General features: G+C 39.7%; 1 protein-coding gene across 9 annotated transcripts in view; it reads right to left on the bottom strand.

The window, feature by feature from the left end:
* Positions 1-14,103: 14,103 nt before the first annotated feature.
* arhgap32.L (Rho GTPase activating protein 32 L homeolog) overlaps positions 14,104-18,399 on the bottom strand; it is a 207,277-nt gene continuing 202,981 nt past the window's right edge. For 8 of the 9 annotated variants that reach the window (XM_041568469.1, XM_041568468.1, XM_018224473.2 and 5 more), the window contains one exon: positions 14,104-17,711. In XM_041568469.1, the coding sequence (XP_041424403.1) occupies positions 15,471-17,711 (2,241 nt within the window). In that variant the 3' untranslated portion in view covers positions 14,104-15,470. 9 annotated transcript variants of the gene reach the window in all.

Consider the following 18,399-nt stretch of genomic DNA (forward strand, 5'->3'; position numbering starts at 1 on the left):
ATTCTCTCCCTGAATCAGTTGTACAGGCTGATACATTAGATAGCTTTAAGAAGGGGTTGGATGGCTTTTTAGCAAGTGAGGGAATACAGGGGTATGGAAGATAGCTCATAGTACAAGTTGATTAAGTGACAGGTCCAATTGCCATTTTAGAGTCAGTAAGGATTTTTTTTCCCTTCTGAAACAAATTAGAGAGGCTTCAAATCGGAGTTTTGCCTTCCTCTGGATCAGCTAGCAGTTAGGCAGGTTATATATACAGTAGACTTAAAATGTTTGAACTTGATAGAAGCATGTCTCTTTTCAACCTAATTTACTATGTTAATCCTTGGTAATTGGAATAGCTATAATCTTGATTTATGTGTGTCAATCTCCTCCCTATATCCATATTTTGATTCTATTAAACCATTTTTGTTATTTTACTTGTAGTTTATTACATTTGATTACTGATGTATTCATGACTTTACTAGATCTTTAATATGAATTTGGAAAGTCTTCTCCAAATCATATGATCTTTAAATATACTCTACCTTTGATTATCTGCGTGTTTATTTAAAACAAATAAAAATATTTCAAAGGAGAAATTAGATCTTATGCTGTCAAGTCCTCAGTAGAATTGGAAGACTACGGTACCCCACTCTGGCCTGTAGATGGAGATATAACACAAGCATTGTAATTCTTTAAGTGATTTTCCAAAACCATCTTAAAGGAACTGTAACACTAAAAATGTTTTTATTAACAAATCAATTCTACTCACACTAATAATAGAACTACACTGCATAAAGTTTAATATTATCAATACTTTACTAAAAAAAATACTGTTTGAATACACTGCTTCCTGTCTACTGAAAAACGGTGATAGGGTGATTCACTCTGTAGATCTGCGCTTCACATCTTTCCCCTAACCCGACTTCTGCCAAAACCGGAAGTCAAGCAATACGGCTTTGGCAGCAGCAGGAAGACTACTGAAAGCTCAGTTATCCGATTGTCAGTGCCCTTAATGTGCCTCTTTGCCCACCGGTCGATTCTACCACACCAGTGATGTCTGCGATCACCCAAAGTGTTGACTTGGAGCTGCTGTCAGCATAGTACTCGCTGTAATCGCTCCTTAAAGGGATCCTGTCATTGGAAAACATTTTTTTCAAAACACATCAGTTAATAGTGCTACTACAGCAGAATTCTGCACTGAAATCCATTTCTCAAAAGAGCAAATAGATTTTTTTTTATATTCAATTTTGAAATCTGACATGGGGCTAGACATTTTGTCAATTTCCCAGCTGCCCCTGGTCTTGTGACTTGTGCCTGCACTTTAGGAGAGAAATGCTTTCTGGCAGGCTGCTGTTTTTCCTTCTCAATGTAACTGAATTTGTCTCAGTGGGACATGGGTTTTTACTATTGAGTGTTGTTCTTAGATCTACCAGGCAGCTGTTATCTTGTGTTAGGGAGCTGTTATCTGGTTACCTTCCCATTGTTCTTTTGTTTGGCTGCTGGGGGGGGGAGGGGGTGATATCACTCCAATTTGCAGTACAGCAGTAAAGAGTGATTGAAGTTTATCAGAGCACAAGTCACATGACTTGGGGCAGCTGGGAAATTGACAATATGTCTAGCCCCATGTCATATTTCAAAATTGAATATAAAAAAAATCTGTCTGCTCTTTTGAGAAACGGATTTCAGTGCAGAATTCTGCTGGTGCAGCACTATTAACTGATTCATTTTGAAAACATTCTTTTTTCCCATGACAGTATCCCTTTAATGCACCTGGAGGGATGGCTGCCAGAAGTCGCCACTCGTTGTTCTATCACCGTTTTTCAGACAGGAAGCAGTATTTTCAAACAGTATTTTTTAAATAAAGCATTGATATTAATAAACTTGATCCAGGGTAGTTCTATTAGTGTGATTTTTTAATAAAAATGTTTTTAGTGTTACAGTTCCTTTAATATATGTTAAAAAAAAAAAAAAGACTATGAATTATCACATAATAAAGGTATATAGCAAAATTAACATTGTACTGCAGGTTGTGCAGTGTCTGTATAACATCAGGCAGAGTAGGACAGTGCCACGGTTTTACTTTGCACATTACAACGCTTCTCTCTCTGACGTATAAAGAGAGGAGGGGGTAAAGAGGATTGAAAATGATATAGGTGGCAGGCTATGTTCAAATTAAACTCTGCAGTTAACATTAATAAGTGCTATACAAGGAAGATGGCAGCACTTGGCTCTAATTCTGGGCACTGCAGGGAGTTAAAATGTTCTGCTCATAATGATATTGACCCTAGTGTTGGCAGCATCTGACGTGAATAAAGAAAATCGTCTGTAACTGTTCTGTTTAAGTGATTCAGCACTGAACAAGAATGAATAACTTCTATAATCTGCATAAAAAGACCTACATTTCTATCGCTGCAGTCTATGCCGTGTGTTTGTTTACATGGCAAGAAGTTGCTCAGATCAAAGAGCCAGCATAGAAATGGTTAATTAGTTTTCATGAAACAAATATCTAATGTGCACTGGGGTTATTACAGAAATAGTCTATGGCCTGAACATTATTTAGTTAGGAATTTTGCCCATTTGTTAGCACAGGGCTGGAGGAGGAGGACCACATTTTGTCTAAATTAAATCTATGATGCTCCTGAATGTACTACCAACACTTTGTTTCTGTAATGATCATTTATGTTCACTGAAGCCATTTGCTGGGAATCATTCTGCTTCTCTTTGTGCAAATATCAGCTTTTCATCATCATGTCTAACAGCTGCTCAACTCCAGAATGTAGTTTAGACTGGGCACTGGCATACGGATACTTCTAGCAGTTGGTTACTTTCCTCTGTTATCTCCTTGTTACCGTTTATGCACTGCTTTTCTCTCTTCATTGCGTTTTCTTTTTGCTTGCCCCACTCTCTTTTTGTTCTGTTTCTACTCTCCCCAATCTTTTCAGGTTTAGGTGCCCCACGGAAGCCCTTTTTTGGTTTGATTTGTAAGTGGGTACAGTAAGTCTCTGCTGTCTAATGTTTTTAAAGCATTTCAAATACTGGCAAACAAGGGATCCGAGAGGGATGTTTAAATTATTGTCTAATCAATCCCCAGTCCACTGAAACACCATAACATGTAGCCATAACATGTAGTCCCAGTGCAGTCAGTCCCTATAAATGGAATGAGGTATGATAAATACAGCATTCCTGTGTGCTGGAACAAACCAAACAGGCCACCACCTGGGAGCCCTTATGGCATTTCCCTTTTCATACATATAAATGCAGATATTGTCTTGATGTACAATTCATATTACTGTAGACTGTATAAATAATAAACGATATTTCTTTATGCGTGATCTGGTCTGTGTAAATAGTTTTATGTTACTTCTAGGGATGTCGCGGACTGTTCGCCTGCGAACTAATTCGCGCGAACATCGACTGTTCGCGTCCGCCGAATGTTCGCGAACGTCGCGCGACGTTCGCCAATTTGGGTTCGCCTTAGCTGGCGCTTATTTTTGACCTCTCACCCCAGACCAGCAGATACATGGCAGCCAATCAGGAAGCTCTCCCTCCTGGACCACCCCTACACCCCCTGGACCACTCCCCTTCCATATATAAACTGAAGCCCTGCAGCGTTTTTTCATTCTGCCTGTGTGTGCTTGGAAGAGCTAGTGTAGGGAGAGAGCTGGTTAGTGATTTGAGGGACAGTTGATAGTAACTTTGCTGGCTAGTAATCTACTTGATACTGCTCTGTATTGTAGGGACAGAACTCTGCAGGGATTTGAGGGACATTTTAGGTTAGGTAGCTTTGCTGGCTAGTAATCTACCTTCTACTGCAGTGCTCTGTATGTAGCTGCTGTGGGCAGCTGTCCTGCTGCTGATCTCTCATCTGCTGACTGCTGCCTGTAACCCAATAGTCCTTGTAAGGACTGCTTTTATTTTCTTTTTTGTTTTTTTACTTTGCTACTATAAGAGCCCAGTGCTATTAGTCTAGCTGTGTTGGGGAGTGGGACTGGTGTGCTGCTCCTCCTAGTAGTTCACCACTACCAGCACCAACCAGAGTCAAAATTGTTACAAAGTATCTTATTTGCACCTGTTAGCTGTTCTGAGCTCTTTGCCAAAAGCTAATTAAGTTAGCTGTTCAGTTCAGAGAAAAGAGGGACTTTCCAGTACAAAAGAGGGACAGGGGGTTGAGTGGTCAAAAGAGGGACAGTTGGGAGGTATGCAAGTGCCACCTAGCTGTGTGAGCTTTTTCACATTCTGTCTAAATAACAATAATAATTCTGTGTCCGTAAACATCACCTGAGTGATACAGCAGCAATAATATATTCCGTATCCACTACTGTATACGTTGCCCTTGCAGGCATTGTTTGCCCAGTCTTTAACCAAGTGCCACCTCGCTGTGTGAGCTTTTTCACATTCCGTGTCCAGAAACATCACCTGAGTGACGTAGTGTGATTTCTGCCCTTTACAGCACAAAACGCAGCGCTGTGTCAACAATGTATTTTTCAGATACATTTTTGCCCTTGATCCCCCTCTGGCATGCCACTGTCCAGGTCGTTGCACCCTTTAAACAACTTTAAAATCATTTTTCTGGCCAGAAATGTCTTTTCTAGCTTTTAAAATTCGCCTTCCAATTGAAGTCAATGGGGTTCGCGACGTTCGCGAACCGTTCGCATTTTTGACGCAAGTTCGCGAACATTTTTTCCGCCGTTCGCTACATCCCTAGTTACTTCTTCTAAGCTTACTTTAGCAAATAGGGAACGTCGGCAGTATACATGTTAGAAGTATAATATATTTATATATGGGAACATAACTGCTTCTGATAAAACAGACTTTGCTTGGAACAGGAGTTTTTAACCTTTTATGCATAACATACAAATGTGTGACCTATTGGCAACCCATGATTATTCCTAGAACAAAGCAAGTGTTGCTTTTCTACAGAAAAAACTCATTACAAACAGTTTTATGTCTAACAGCGCCATCTACTGACCTTTGTAAGTATAGTCATTAGCTAACAAGGGCTAGGGGAGCATACAGTAACCCACCTGCCAGGCAAATATTGGGCTTCTCCAGGATAATAGGAATGACATTGTAGCTAGTTATCCTTTTATCTGAAGGCTTCCCCTTTGTTCTGAATGCTTGACTGTAGAGGGAGCTGGGGCAGATGTTAACCTCAATAAATCAGTGCAGGGACCTCCATCCTCTTGTCTCCTTGACACTAAGCTCTTAATTTTTATTCTAATTGTACTTTGTATTTATTTGCAGTATATTTTGTACTTACTTGTATTTATTATTGTATTCACCCCCTGTATGTTCTATTAATTTATTGTTCTGCTGTACAGTGCTTCCTTCCATACTAACAGACCACAATAATTAAGGTATGTAAGAAGTGAAGCACAGCAGATATATATCGGCACTCACCTCTATAGCCTTAGCCGGGTGATCACTATAAATCATAAAATATTGAAGAAGAAAGAACTCACGGCAAAAGTCTAATAGAAGCAAATATAATGCTTTACTGCATCACAACAAACTTGGACATCGACATCAATATCCTGACGACGGTCCCCAGTGGATTGTTGTGATGCAGTGCTTTCTTTTTCGATATTTTAGGATTTCTAGTGAGCACCCGGCTAATGCTATAAAAGAGAGGTGATAGTTACAGTTAAATTGGGTTGAAAAAAGACAAAGTCCATCAAGTTCAACCCCTCCAAATGAAAACCCAGCATCCATACATACACCCCTCTCTACTTTTAATTAAATTCTATATACCCATACCTATACTAACTATAGAGCTTAGTATCACAATAGCCTTTGATATTATGTCTGTCCAAAAAATCATCCAAGCCATTCTTAAAGGCATTAACAGAACAGGTGTTGTACTGAGTGCCTGTTTGTGTTAAAGGGATCTAGTTTTATTGATCCCGAAAGTGGATGTATATTCGCCATTAAAGGACATTATTCACGTGCTTCTTTTAGGTGTACATGATCATTTACCGAAATGGAAGATCTGGATGAGACTTTCGTAAGAGTTGCCGCGTTATATCCTCTAGCCACTGAGGGAGGCTTAAACTTTTCTATATGTTAACGGGAGGGGAATGACTGCTTGAGAAGGGACACGGGAGTGGCCCGAAATGTTGCGGAAACATATTCTCTTGACATTGTGTTGCTGTGTATGGTGCATCATTTCTGGACTGCATTTCAAATGACTAAATAGTAGAATGCTTTTAAGATGCGGCTTCATTTGGAAATTATAAAAATATGTTGAGTGACTAACCCCTTAGAAACTAGTAGCACAGTACCCGCAATCTTGGCAATTCCAGTGGTGCCAGATCAAATTATTTATGTAGTAAAAAGGAGGATCGGCACTCACTGTAGTTGTAGTGAAAAAAATGTTTATTTTTCAAACAAGTTTACATCTCAATCCAACGTTTCGGACCCGCATGGGGCCCTTTCTCAAGTTTGAGAAAGGGCCCCAAGCGGGTCCGAAACGTCGGATTGAGATGTAAACTTGTTTGCAAAATAAATATATATATATATATACACACACTCACACACTGTATATACAGTATATATATTTAGATTTTAATGGTGTGGTGCATTTGGTTTCTTTTCTTTTTTTCTTTACACAGCATGCTGAATATGTCACCAATTTTGCATAAAACTGTATGAACCGCATTTACACCTCTGCCTCCACATGTAGTAGTTTAGCTGGCAGTGCCATCCAATGCTTCCTTGAAACATAAAGAGCGAGGTATTGCCGGACTTGAGATTTAAACTAAGCCCTGAATTTGGGTCTGTTGCCCTGAATTCAAATATATTCTGTACTAGATAATACAACCAAAGGTTTTGTAAAACAGTAGCAAATTGTAACTTTAAACTTAATGAACGTAGGTGTACCATGCCACTTATGGACTGTGGGAGCAAGTAGCACTTACACAGCCAATGATAACGGCCTCTCTGCAGTCACATGACAAACTGGTCTGACCTTTTCTATATAAACTGCAAAGGCACTCATATACTGTATACATTTATAGCAGGAAGGATTTACAATAATGTAAAGGTAACATAGAACAATATTATAATGGCTTTGGTGAAGGAGATAGAACAAACAGCCACTGAAAGAAAATGCATTATATATATATATATATATATATATATATATATATATATATATATATATATATATACAGTGGTGTGCAAAACTATTTGCCCCCTTCCTGATTTCTTATTCTTTTGCATGTTTGTCACACTTAAATGTTTCTGCTCATCAAAAACCGTTAACTATTAGTCAAAGATAACATAATTGAACACAAAATGCAGTTTTTAAATGAAGGTTTACGTTATTAAGGGAGAAAAAAAACTCCAAATCTACATGGGCCTGTGTGAAAAAGAGATTGCCCCCCTTGTTAAAAAATAACTTAACTGTGGTTTATCACACCTGAGTTCAATTTCAAAGGTTACAAAGCCATTTCTAAAGCTTTGGGACTCCAGCGAACCACAGTGAGAGCCATTATCCACAAATGGCAAAAACATGGAACAGTGGTGAACCTTCCCAGGAGTGGCCGGCCAACCAAAATTATCCCAAGAGCGCAGAGACAACTCATCCGAGAGGCCACAAAAGACCCCAGGACAACATCTAAAGAACTGCAGGCCTCACTTGCCTCAATTAAGGTCAGTGTTCACGACTCCACCATAAGAAAGAGACTGGGCAAAAACGGCCTACATGGCAGATTTCCAAGGCGCAAACCACTTTTAAGCAAAAAGAACATTAAGGCTCGTCTCAATTTTGCTAAAAAACATCTCAGATTGCCAAGACTTTGGAAAAATACCTTGTGGACCGACGAGACAAAAGTTGAACTTTTTGGAAGGTGCGCGTCCCGTTACATCTGGCGTAAAAGTAACACAGCATTTCAGAAAAAGAACATCATACCAACAGTAAAATATGGTGGTGGTAGTGTGATGGTCTGGGGTTGTTTTGCTGCTTCAGGACCTGGAAGACTTGCTGTGATAGATGGAACCATGAATTCTACTGTCTACCAAAAAATCCTGAAGGAGAATGTCCGGCCATCTGTTCGTCAACTCAAGCTGAAGCGATCTTGGGTGCTGCAGCAGGACAATGACCCAAAACACACCAGCAAATCCACCTCTGAATGGCTGAAGAAAAACAAAATGAAGACTTTGGAGTGGCCTAGTCAGTCCTGACCTGAATCCTATTGAGATGTTGTGGCATGACCTTAAAAAGGCGGTTCATGCTAGAAAACCCTCAAATAAAGCTGAATTACAACAATTCTGCAAAGATGAGTGGGCCAAAATTCCTCCAGAGCCCTGTAAAAGACTCGTTGCAAGTTATCGCAAACGCTTGATTGCAGTTATTGCTGCTAAGGGTGGCCCAACCAGTTATTAGGTTCAGGGGGCAATTACTTTTTCACACATGAAAATGTAGATTTGGATTTCTTTTCTCCCTAAATAATAAAAACCCTCATTTAAAAACTGCATTTTGTGTTTACTTGTGTTATCTTTGACTAATAGTTAAATGTGTTTGATGATCAGAAACATTTTGTGTGACAAACATGCAAAAGAATAAGAAATCAGGAAGGGGGCAAATAGTTTTGCACACCACTGTATATATATATATATATATATATGGGTGGGTACAGCTGCTGAGGCTCATTTAACGGCCAACAAACAGTAGCATAGGAATACAGGGCAGTACATCTGGGAATGTACTGCCAATAACTACAATACAGCAGACCCCCAACACCACAGGCTGTGCCGTATATCAGAGCTTCTGGATAACTAGTTTCCATATAATACATGCCACATCCATGTTACTTTTTAAAACAAGCAGTAATTCCCCTTTAGAAGCATGAAGGCACCATTCAAGTAAAGAGATTAACGTACATATGGGCAAGCCCGTCATTTTCCTGGAGCATTTCTATAACAAATCAGTGCCTGAAAATCCTTCAACTCATTGCTCTCCGGAATGCTACTTGTTTTTTGCGGCACATGCTGGATTTTACACCTTCTTTTCTTGCTTAAACTTGTGCTCACTGTGGAAACTGTATGATCCGACTGCTGCGCAAAAACGCGGACGTCAAATCGGATGCAAAGGAAATAAGGTAAGTGAATGCATTGTCGGATGGTGTTGCAGCGTTGATCCGACGCGACACGACTGTCTGATTCAGACGCTGCGCACTGCGCCTGCATTCGACAGTCGTGTTAACACTGCGACTGCACCCAAAATTTTTTATATCTTACCTTACTTCCGTCGCATCTGACTTGACGCCTGCATTTTAGAGCAGCGAGTTGGATAGCACAGAAAACACCCATGTAGTCCTACCCTTTAATAGGAACTCCACCACAGTTTTTTGCAAAAATAAACAGTAATTCTAAAGCACTTTCCAATACAAATTTCTATAAATAAGTTAATTTAAAGGGATCGTCCACCAACTTTTAGTATAACGTGCAGAGTGATATTCTGAGACACACTGCAATTCATTTTCATGTTTTATTATTTGTGGTTTTTGGGTTATTTAGCTTTTTATTCAGCAGCTCTCCAGTTTGCAATTTCAGCAGTCTGGTTGCTAGGGTCCAAATTACCCTAGCAACCATGCATTGATTTGAAATAAGAGACTGGAATATGAATAAGATAAGGCCTGAATAGAAAGGAGTAATACAAATAAGCAATAACAATAAATTTGGAGGCTTACAGAGCATTTGTTTTTTAGATGGGATCAGTGATCCCCATTTGAAAGCTGGAAAGAGTCAGAAGGCAAATAATTTAAAAAAAACCTCTAAAACAATACATAATGAAGATGAATTGAAAAGTTGCTTAGAAATGGACATTCTATAACATACAGAATGTCCCCTTTTAAAGGGGTGGTTTACCTTTAAGTTAACTACTTCTTTAAATACTAAAACTGCCTTATGTGCCATTACCATTCTGTATCTTCTTGATATAGAACGGAGCTTTGAAACAGCAGCATTTCTTTTACATGTCAAATGTGTCTTGACCTTTTCATACTGTGCACTAAGTCCATATTGAATTATTTGTACACTGTATTTACTATGTGATTGTATATTATGTCTACTATGCATATATAAAGTCAGTTTGTAACACACATTGTACTAAAATGAAGCTTTGTGTTCCAGAAGGTGTATAAAATAGCTTTATGCAATTCACATATACAAAGGCAGCCAACAGCAGCTGAACCAACATGTTTTGCTGTTGCAGCTGCAATTAAACGACACCAGCCCCAAGAGCTCGATCTTCTCCAATTGTGATTTAATGGTTTATAAATTATGGAACAAGTGTTTATTTGAGACTGACATTTAAGCTTGGAAAGGAATTTCTTTCACCTCGAGGCAAAGTGTGTATGCTACAAATGTGTTTTGCACCTCCATCTGCATCAAAAGTCACAAACACAGTTTTTGGTAAAAGTTGAGCATTGCATAACAAAAAATAGTTATTCAAGTTTACAACCCTTAAGTGGAATAACGTGTCCCAGCATGCACCCTACATGAGCAGAAGCAAATTTGGGAAGAGGGACAAGTAGGGGACTGGAAGGAATGTGCTGTGTAGCCCCTGGCAACAGTAAATTGCACTGGGTTAAACACTAGGATTGCAAATATTTCTTGATGTGGTTTTTTGTTAGCCAATAGTTTTTTTTTTTAAATCTATCATAGCTTTTTATAAAGACATTGAGGAATATTGCAAATGTAAGCTTTGAAAATAGGGCTTTGATTTTGGTTTTTGTTTTATGCTCACCTTTTACTCTTGGAAGATGGAGGGGGAGAATTTAGTATAAAGGTACCAGAGAAGACAAAGGACTCTAGGTTAAGGATATCGAAGAAAATACTGGAGGGCTCATTGTGTGTAGCTTAAGCCAGCACAGGGTGCAGCTCTGCAGGTTTAGTACCAGTGACCAGCTATGGGCATGAGTCTATAACATCAGCTTTGTGGAAAGGCCACCAAGGCCTGGGCCTAGGGCAGCAGGATTTTAGGGGACAGCATGCTGCCCAACCACACCCACATTGTTTCAGAAACACTGGGGACGCGAAAGCGATAAAATCGTTTTTTTAAATTTCCCATGCGCCAATCCCCATTTCTCCAGTCCCAATGAAAATTTGCACAAATAAAAGGCAGGGGATGGGGGCGACGAACGTCAGCAGGCCTAGGGGTGCCCACTATGTAAATCTGGCCCTGCTGGAGGGGGGGGCTTAGGAGTTATATGGCACGCCTACATAACTCCCCCAGCCAACCACCCCTCTTGAATACGGTGCTGTATTTATCAGAGAAGCACAGGTTTGTGCACTCCATTCTGGAGCTTTGTGACTCAACATGGGACAGGTTAAAAAATTGCACCTGCTTTTTGCACACTGCTCCACACATTGTAAATGCCATGAACAAAGTGGTTGTTCCTAATTTTTTCAGACCTAGTACCAATTGTACCTATTAATGTGAATGAGGTTCAAAGCAGAGTACACCGAGGCACAAGAAGCCCTTCAGGGTAATGCATACCTGTTCATCATTCACTTGAATCATTCAAATGGTTTTGTATTTGCAGCAATATGCATATTTTCCTGGTTAAAATGTATGTGACCTGTTTTTAGGGATGCACCGAATCTACTTTTTTGGATTCGGCCAAATACCGAACCGAATCCGAAACCTAATTTGCATATGCATAAGGGTTACAAAAAGTCACGCAATTACCTTCCCAACCCCTAATTTGCAAATGAGGATTCGGTTCACGGGCAGAAGGATTCGTCCGAATCCTGCCGAAAAAGGCTGAATCCTGGCCGAATCCCGAACCGAATCCTGGATTCGGTGCATCCCTACCTGTTATCCAGAATGTTTGGGACCTGGGGTTTTGTGGATAATGGATGGATGGATCTTCACACCTTAAGTTTACTAGCAAATCATTTAAGCATGAAAAAAAAACCCAATAGGCTGGTTTTGCCTCCAATAAGGATTAATCATATCTTAGTTTGAATCAAGTACAAGTTATTGTTTTATTATTAAAGTGAAAAGGAAATCATTCATAAAAATTTGGATTATTTGTAATCCTGTAATTTAGAGCTTTCTGGATAATGGGTTTCCAGATAATGATCCCATACCAGTAATAGAAATGTGACTATATTGTGGATCTGGCTGGAACAAATGTGGGGAGTGCCCTGTTAATATTCAGAAATGATGGGGCAAGAAAAAAAATCTTATTCAGTGCAAGTCAGACTAACTTAATTTCTTTTTATGAGAAGGTAAGCAGGGACCTCGATTCTGGGATGGCAGTGGATGTGATTTACTTAGACTTTGCTAAAGCATTTGATACAGTGCCACACAAAAGGTTACTGGTTAAATTAAGGAATGTGGGCCTGGAACATAGTATTTGTACCTGGATAGAGAACTGGCTAAAATATAGACTACAAAGAGTGGTGGTAAATGGCACATTTTCTAATTGGACCAGTGTTGTTAGTGGAGTACCACAGGGCTCTGTACTAGGTTCCTTGCTTTTCAACTTGTTTATTAATGACCTGGAGGTGGGCATTGAAAGTACTGTTTCTATTTTTGCAGATGATACTAAATTGTGCAGAACTATAGGTTCCATGCAGGATGCTGCCACTTTGCAGAGTGATTTGTCTAAACTGGAAAACTGGGCAGCAAACTGGAAAATGAGGTTCAATGTTGATAAATGCAAGGTTATGCACTTTGGCAAAAATAATATAAATGCAAGTTATACACTAAATTACAGTGTGTTGGGAGTTTCCTTAAATGAGAAGGATCTAGGGGTTTTTGTAGATAACAAGTTGTCTAATTCTGGGCAGTGTCAGTCTGTGGCTAATAAAGCAAATAAAGTTCTGTCTTGCATAAAAAAGGGCATTAATTCAAGGGATGGAAACATAATTATGCCTCTTTATAGGTCCCTGGTGAGGCCTCATCTGGAGTATGCAGTGCAGTTTTGGACTCCAGTCCTTAAGAGGGATATAAATGCAGAGGTGCAATTAAACTGGTTGGAGGGATGGAAGACAAATTATGATGGTAGACTGCCAAGGTTGGGGTTGTTTTCTCTGGAAAAAAGGCGCTTGCGAGGGGACATGATTACACTTTACAAGTACATTAGAGGACATTATAGGCAAATAGCAGGGGACCTTTTTACCCATAAAGTGGATCACCATACCAGAGACCACCCCTTCAGACTAGAAGAAAAGAACTTTCATTTGAAGCAACGTAGGTGGTTCTTCACAGTGAGAACAGTGAGGTTGTGGAATGCACTGCCGGGTGATGTTGTGATGGCTGATTCTGTTAATGCTTTTAGAGTGGCTTGGATGATTTCTTGGACAGACATAATATCAAAGGCTATTGTTATACTAAACTCTATAGTTAGCATAGGTATGGGTATTATATAATTTATGTGAAAGTATGGAGGGGGTGTGTGTGTGGTGCTGGGTTTTCATTTGGAGGGGTTAAACTTGATGGAATTTGTCTTTTTTCAACTCAATGTAATTATGTCACAGCTTCAGTACAGTACTACATTATTAAAAGTAGTTCTCTGCCATCAGGAAGCAATAACCATGGACTTAATATCTGCCCTGAGGAGGTTTTTACCTCCAGGAAATGCTTAGGCTAATGCTACATGGGGTGGATTCTCAGCCTGCATTGGCCCGGATGCAGGCACACAGAGCATATTTCTGTGCTGAAACATGTAAGTATGCATTGTGGCACAGAAATCCACTTTGTGTCTGCACCCAGGCTGATGCAGTAGCTCTGGGTGCAGGCACTTAAGAAACCTGTTAGGAGCGATGGGGCAGATTCCCACCACAAGTTTATGCACAGGCTGAGAACCCGCCACATGTCACAATAGCTTTACTGTGTTGTGACTACACATGCGATTCTAGCAAACACTGGTGCCACAGCTGCATGCTACTTTATTTATGCACACTAAATTATGCTTGTGTTGCTAAAACACATGCAAGCTTCAATGCATGATCGTTTGCAGGCACACCGTATTGCACCAGAATTCGGAGGAAATGCTGCATTGTGATTGCACTTGAGACACCTCGATTTTTAGATATTTTGACAGAGGTACAAGTATGAATAAGACCCCCTGGGACAGACAGAAAATCTCATACAAATACACCATGTTGGTCCTGAGGAACATATTTGTTCTTTAATAAGAGACATGTATAGTGTAACTCAATGCCTGGGCGACTGACCATGTGATAAAATTCTGCTCCTTCAGAAGTTATTGTTTGTGTCCCCTTGATGTTTTCACTTTAGTCTTTAAGCAGGTGAAGAAATAACAGCTGGAACTTTTGCTTAAGTTCTAGGAAAACAACAATTCAGCAGTTTGCATTTACAGATCTTTGTTTCATTTTCTGTCAGTAGACTGATCAGAACAAATTACTGGTTATTATGGGCAAACACACCTGAGCAGTTATTGTATCATAGAGCTCTTACAGACAAGTGTTGTGGTACGTGTTGTGGTGGGTCCACACCAAGGAACTGAATGCAGTAACATAGCCTGTTCTTTTCAATAAGATTGTAGTAACTGAACGTAGGAGGAACGCAACTAGAACAGGCTAACTCCTGCATTGGAACAAATAAAAAAAATCCGGAAAGCAGGAAAAACGCTTGCCTGTAGGAGTCCATAATAAATTAGCTGCTTGCTGGCCGTATACAGAAATATTCAGTGTTACGGATCTAAATAAAAGATACTCTAGCATTGGGCAATTAACTAGCATTGGCACTGGTTCCCAGCATTAACACTGTGATTCATTAAACCAAAATTCTATGCAAAGGCATTGGCATTATTAACTGGGACTATGAAAACTCATAAGTCACTGTTAAGTTTAGCTTTCTAAAAATATGTTTAAAAAAACAAACAAACCAACAATAATATCTATAAAGTTTATAAAGTACCCTCTATTTGTGTATGTATGTATATATATATATATATATATATATATATATATATATATATATATATATATATATATATATATATATATATATATATATAGATATATATAGATATATATATATATATATATATATAGATATATAGATATATATATATAGATATATAGATATATAGATATATAGATATATATATATATAGATATATAGATATATATATATATATATATATATATACACACACAACAAAGCAAATAAGGATTAAATAGGAGTCCTTTATTCCTCTTTGCCTTCCTGCTAACACTCAGGAAGGACACCAAGAGGGACAAATGGTACAGGATAATGACATCACGGATTACAACATAAAAACAGTTCTAACAATGAAGTGGGTGCATGTATGTTGTGTGTCAGATATTTTATGTATCTTCTAGGTTTTGGTTGTCTTTTACTTTTTTACATTTTTTTTGTCTTTTGAAAAAATAAAACAGTCCACTGTCCAGCAGGGGTCTGCCTAAAAAGAATGAAGTCCTCTCCACATCTAGCTCTCCCATTCCTAAACCCCTGTAAAAGTCACTTCCATGCTGGCAGCAGCTCATTCCACATGGATTTTTGTCTCAGGCCTTTGCAAGGCAAGTTCAGCAGCTAGAAAGGCACCCTGGCCCAGGGCAGTGGAATAGGTCCGTCCATGTGGGAGGGGAAAGGCATTTGGAGTAGACTGGTTAGTGGTTCTATGATGGGGTATAGAATGGTAATCAGATAGATTATCATACTGGGAGACTGTATTAATAGTGCTTTGCCTCTTGGCATGAAGTGTTTGGTAGGGGTAGAAGATACTAGGGTCTCTTTCTAAAACAGCTGGATTATGAGCTCGGAGGCTATGGCTCCTCTCTGGCTTAGGAGGAGGTACAACAGAGGCAAACTGAGCCTGCTCCTCCCTGTAACAGTCACGGTGTTGGTTGTCAGCTGGTCTGGTATGTGAACTTTCAATATCTTCAGTGAGCCGGAGCTCTTTGTGATTAAGTCTCATAGGCTCCTGTTGTGTCAAGTTATATTTGTTTGCAGAGGAATGATATGATGTAGGGTCTGGGGGATTTGGCATTCCTTTGGCGTTGTAGTCCACAGGAGGAATTGGGGGACCATTTCTTCCCTCTGAGGGCTGCCGGTGCAAAGTATCTTGAGAATGCTGCTCAGTTGATATATCATGTTGCATTCGACTCCTGCTTGATCCACTTTGCTTTTGAGGAAGAGATGGCTTATCTTGATGGCCATTTCCAAAAACAGGAGGTGGATATGTTGTACGCTCGTCACCTTCTGTCCTTCCTGGGTAACGGACATCTTTAGTCTCTGCCACACTTAATAGACCAGGAGTCTTGCCAGGATCAGAACGGCTTCGCAGATGAATCACATCTAAGCCAGCTACATCCTCTACTAAGGATGGTGTGACATTATCATACTGAGACATTACTGGTCCTTTAGCTCTCTGCCGTGCCTTGTTTTCACGCCGCAGGGATTGCAGTCTGTATCTGTCCATATCTTCCATGTCCCAAGAAATGTGAAGAGGTCGTGGATGTTCTGGTGGTAGTGCAGGAGGAACATCTCTACTGATAAAATTGTGTTCCCGTAGAGTTCCTCTGGGATATGGAGGTAATCCTTGTGACCGATATGTGGCTTTGGGCTGCAATCTTGTGGTGTAAGAAGCAAAGTCCCGACTTGGGTAGAGAGGAAGTTGTCGCAGGCGTAAGGTGCCATAGGGGTCCATATCATAGAAATTGCTATCTGATGAGAAATAAGTTGGGCCCCCTGAATAGGGACTGTAGCGATAATGAACTCGTCCATTCTCAAAGTAAGGCTGTAGTTGGGTAACATGGTAATCTGACTGAGAGTTAAATGGTGGGCATTGTTTGTATTGATAAAGCGGTCGTGGGCAGTATGCTGGATCATCATCTGGAGGAACCTCTGTTCTTGAAATTGGAACAGTGCGGATAGGGGGTGGTAGAGTTTGCATAGGCACATGCAGAGACTGTACCCTTCGAATAGTAGGGTAGGACGAAGTGTCTTCTGTGTAGCTACGGACACCTGGGCTCATAGAAGACATATAATCAGGTTTGTTTCTGGAGCGGGGGTGTTTGGCCTGATTTATGTAGGTGCCATAAAATGCTGAGGATGGAGTATCACATCTTGAACCATAAACTTGAGGAGGGATATGTGGTAGAAGTGTTTCTGCTCTGTATGTCTTTGGAGCAACTGCTGGTTTGTGATGCAGAAAAGGTTCTAGTGGCTCCTTCAGACTCTCTGACTCAGTATTGGAAGGATATGGGTGACGGTAAGCATTTCCTATCTCTGCATTCTCAGACTTGCCAGGAGAAATATATGGCTGTCTGTATAAATCTCCCAAATCAGCTGGGTCATCTTGCTTATTGTGGGATAGATATGTTTGTCTGTAATTAACTCCCTCCTCATCTATATTCCCTGTCTTGAGGTGAGGAGAATAATTGTGTCTGGGTAATGCATCCTCTAGAGAAGAAGGGAGCATCATGGTGTTCAGGAAGGAGTGATAGTTATTAGCAGTGATAGAATCATTGAAGTTGGAATGCATGGCAGTTGCCAGTCGACTATCCATTGTTCTAACTGGTGGAGTGGGCTTTGCAGTGCTGTATGCAGGGTGTGAAGGGAAGGATTCAGATCGTTGGTGAAGATGTGGTGCTCTAGAACTTTCCTTGGTTTTTTCAGTGGGTGGGGTGACCGGAATTCCAGTAGTAAATGCTTCACTTGGTATGATCGAATTCATTTTAATAGTTTCAGAATGTAGCATGTCAGGAACTGAAGCAAAAACCTACGATATAAAAAAAAAAATTCCTGTTAAAAACAGTTGTAAAAATGTATAATGCAATACAGTAATGGAGACAGCAGCATTCACCCTGAGTCTGAATTGAATCTGAACCTTTATGAAAAGTTTTGTGTAACCAATAATGTTATTTTTGTATGGCATAAATGTTTTAAAAATACAATTTTAGCATATTCTTTCTTTGTAATGTGCCCCAAGTGCAAAATGAACTACAGTGACTTAGTACAATGACGCCAATCCTGCATTAGACCTCTTTTTTATGCTATTTTCAATGCTATTATGATGGTACAACTGTTATTTACTTGGATATAAGATGGAAAATAGACAGTATACAAATTAGGTGCTTTAAGAAAGAGAACACTCAATAAAAACTCAAGAATACTGCTTGTTACAAGGAATGCAGCACTCCCATTTTGTAATGATAAAACCACCTTTATTTTACATATGGCAAGTACAGCATGAAGGTGGTTTTATCATTACAGAATAGAGTACTGCAATCCTTGTAACTTGGAGATGAAGGGAATATGGAGGTGAACATATCATGTTGCATGCACCCCCTTGAAGAAAGTTTATACATCTGCTGGAGGACTGTTGTAATTCTCAATAATATTGCTTACATGTTCAGACATTATTGAGTTTATTTAACATATATTAAGCAGCCAGTAGGGATTGGCCA

This window comes from Xenopus laevis, chromosome 7L (assembly GCF_017654675.1).
Source record: "Xenopus laevis strain J_2021 chromosome 7L, Xenopus_laevis_v10.1, whole genome shotgun sequence".
In the NCBI taxonomy this organism is placed as follows: Eukaryota; Metazoa; Chordata; class Amphibia; order Anura; family Pipidae; genus Xenopus; species Xenopus laevis.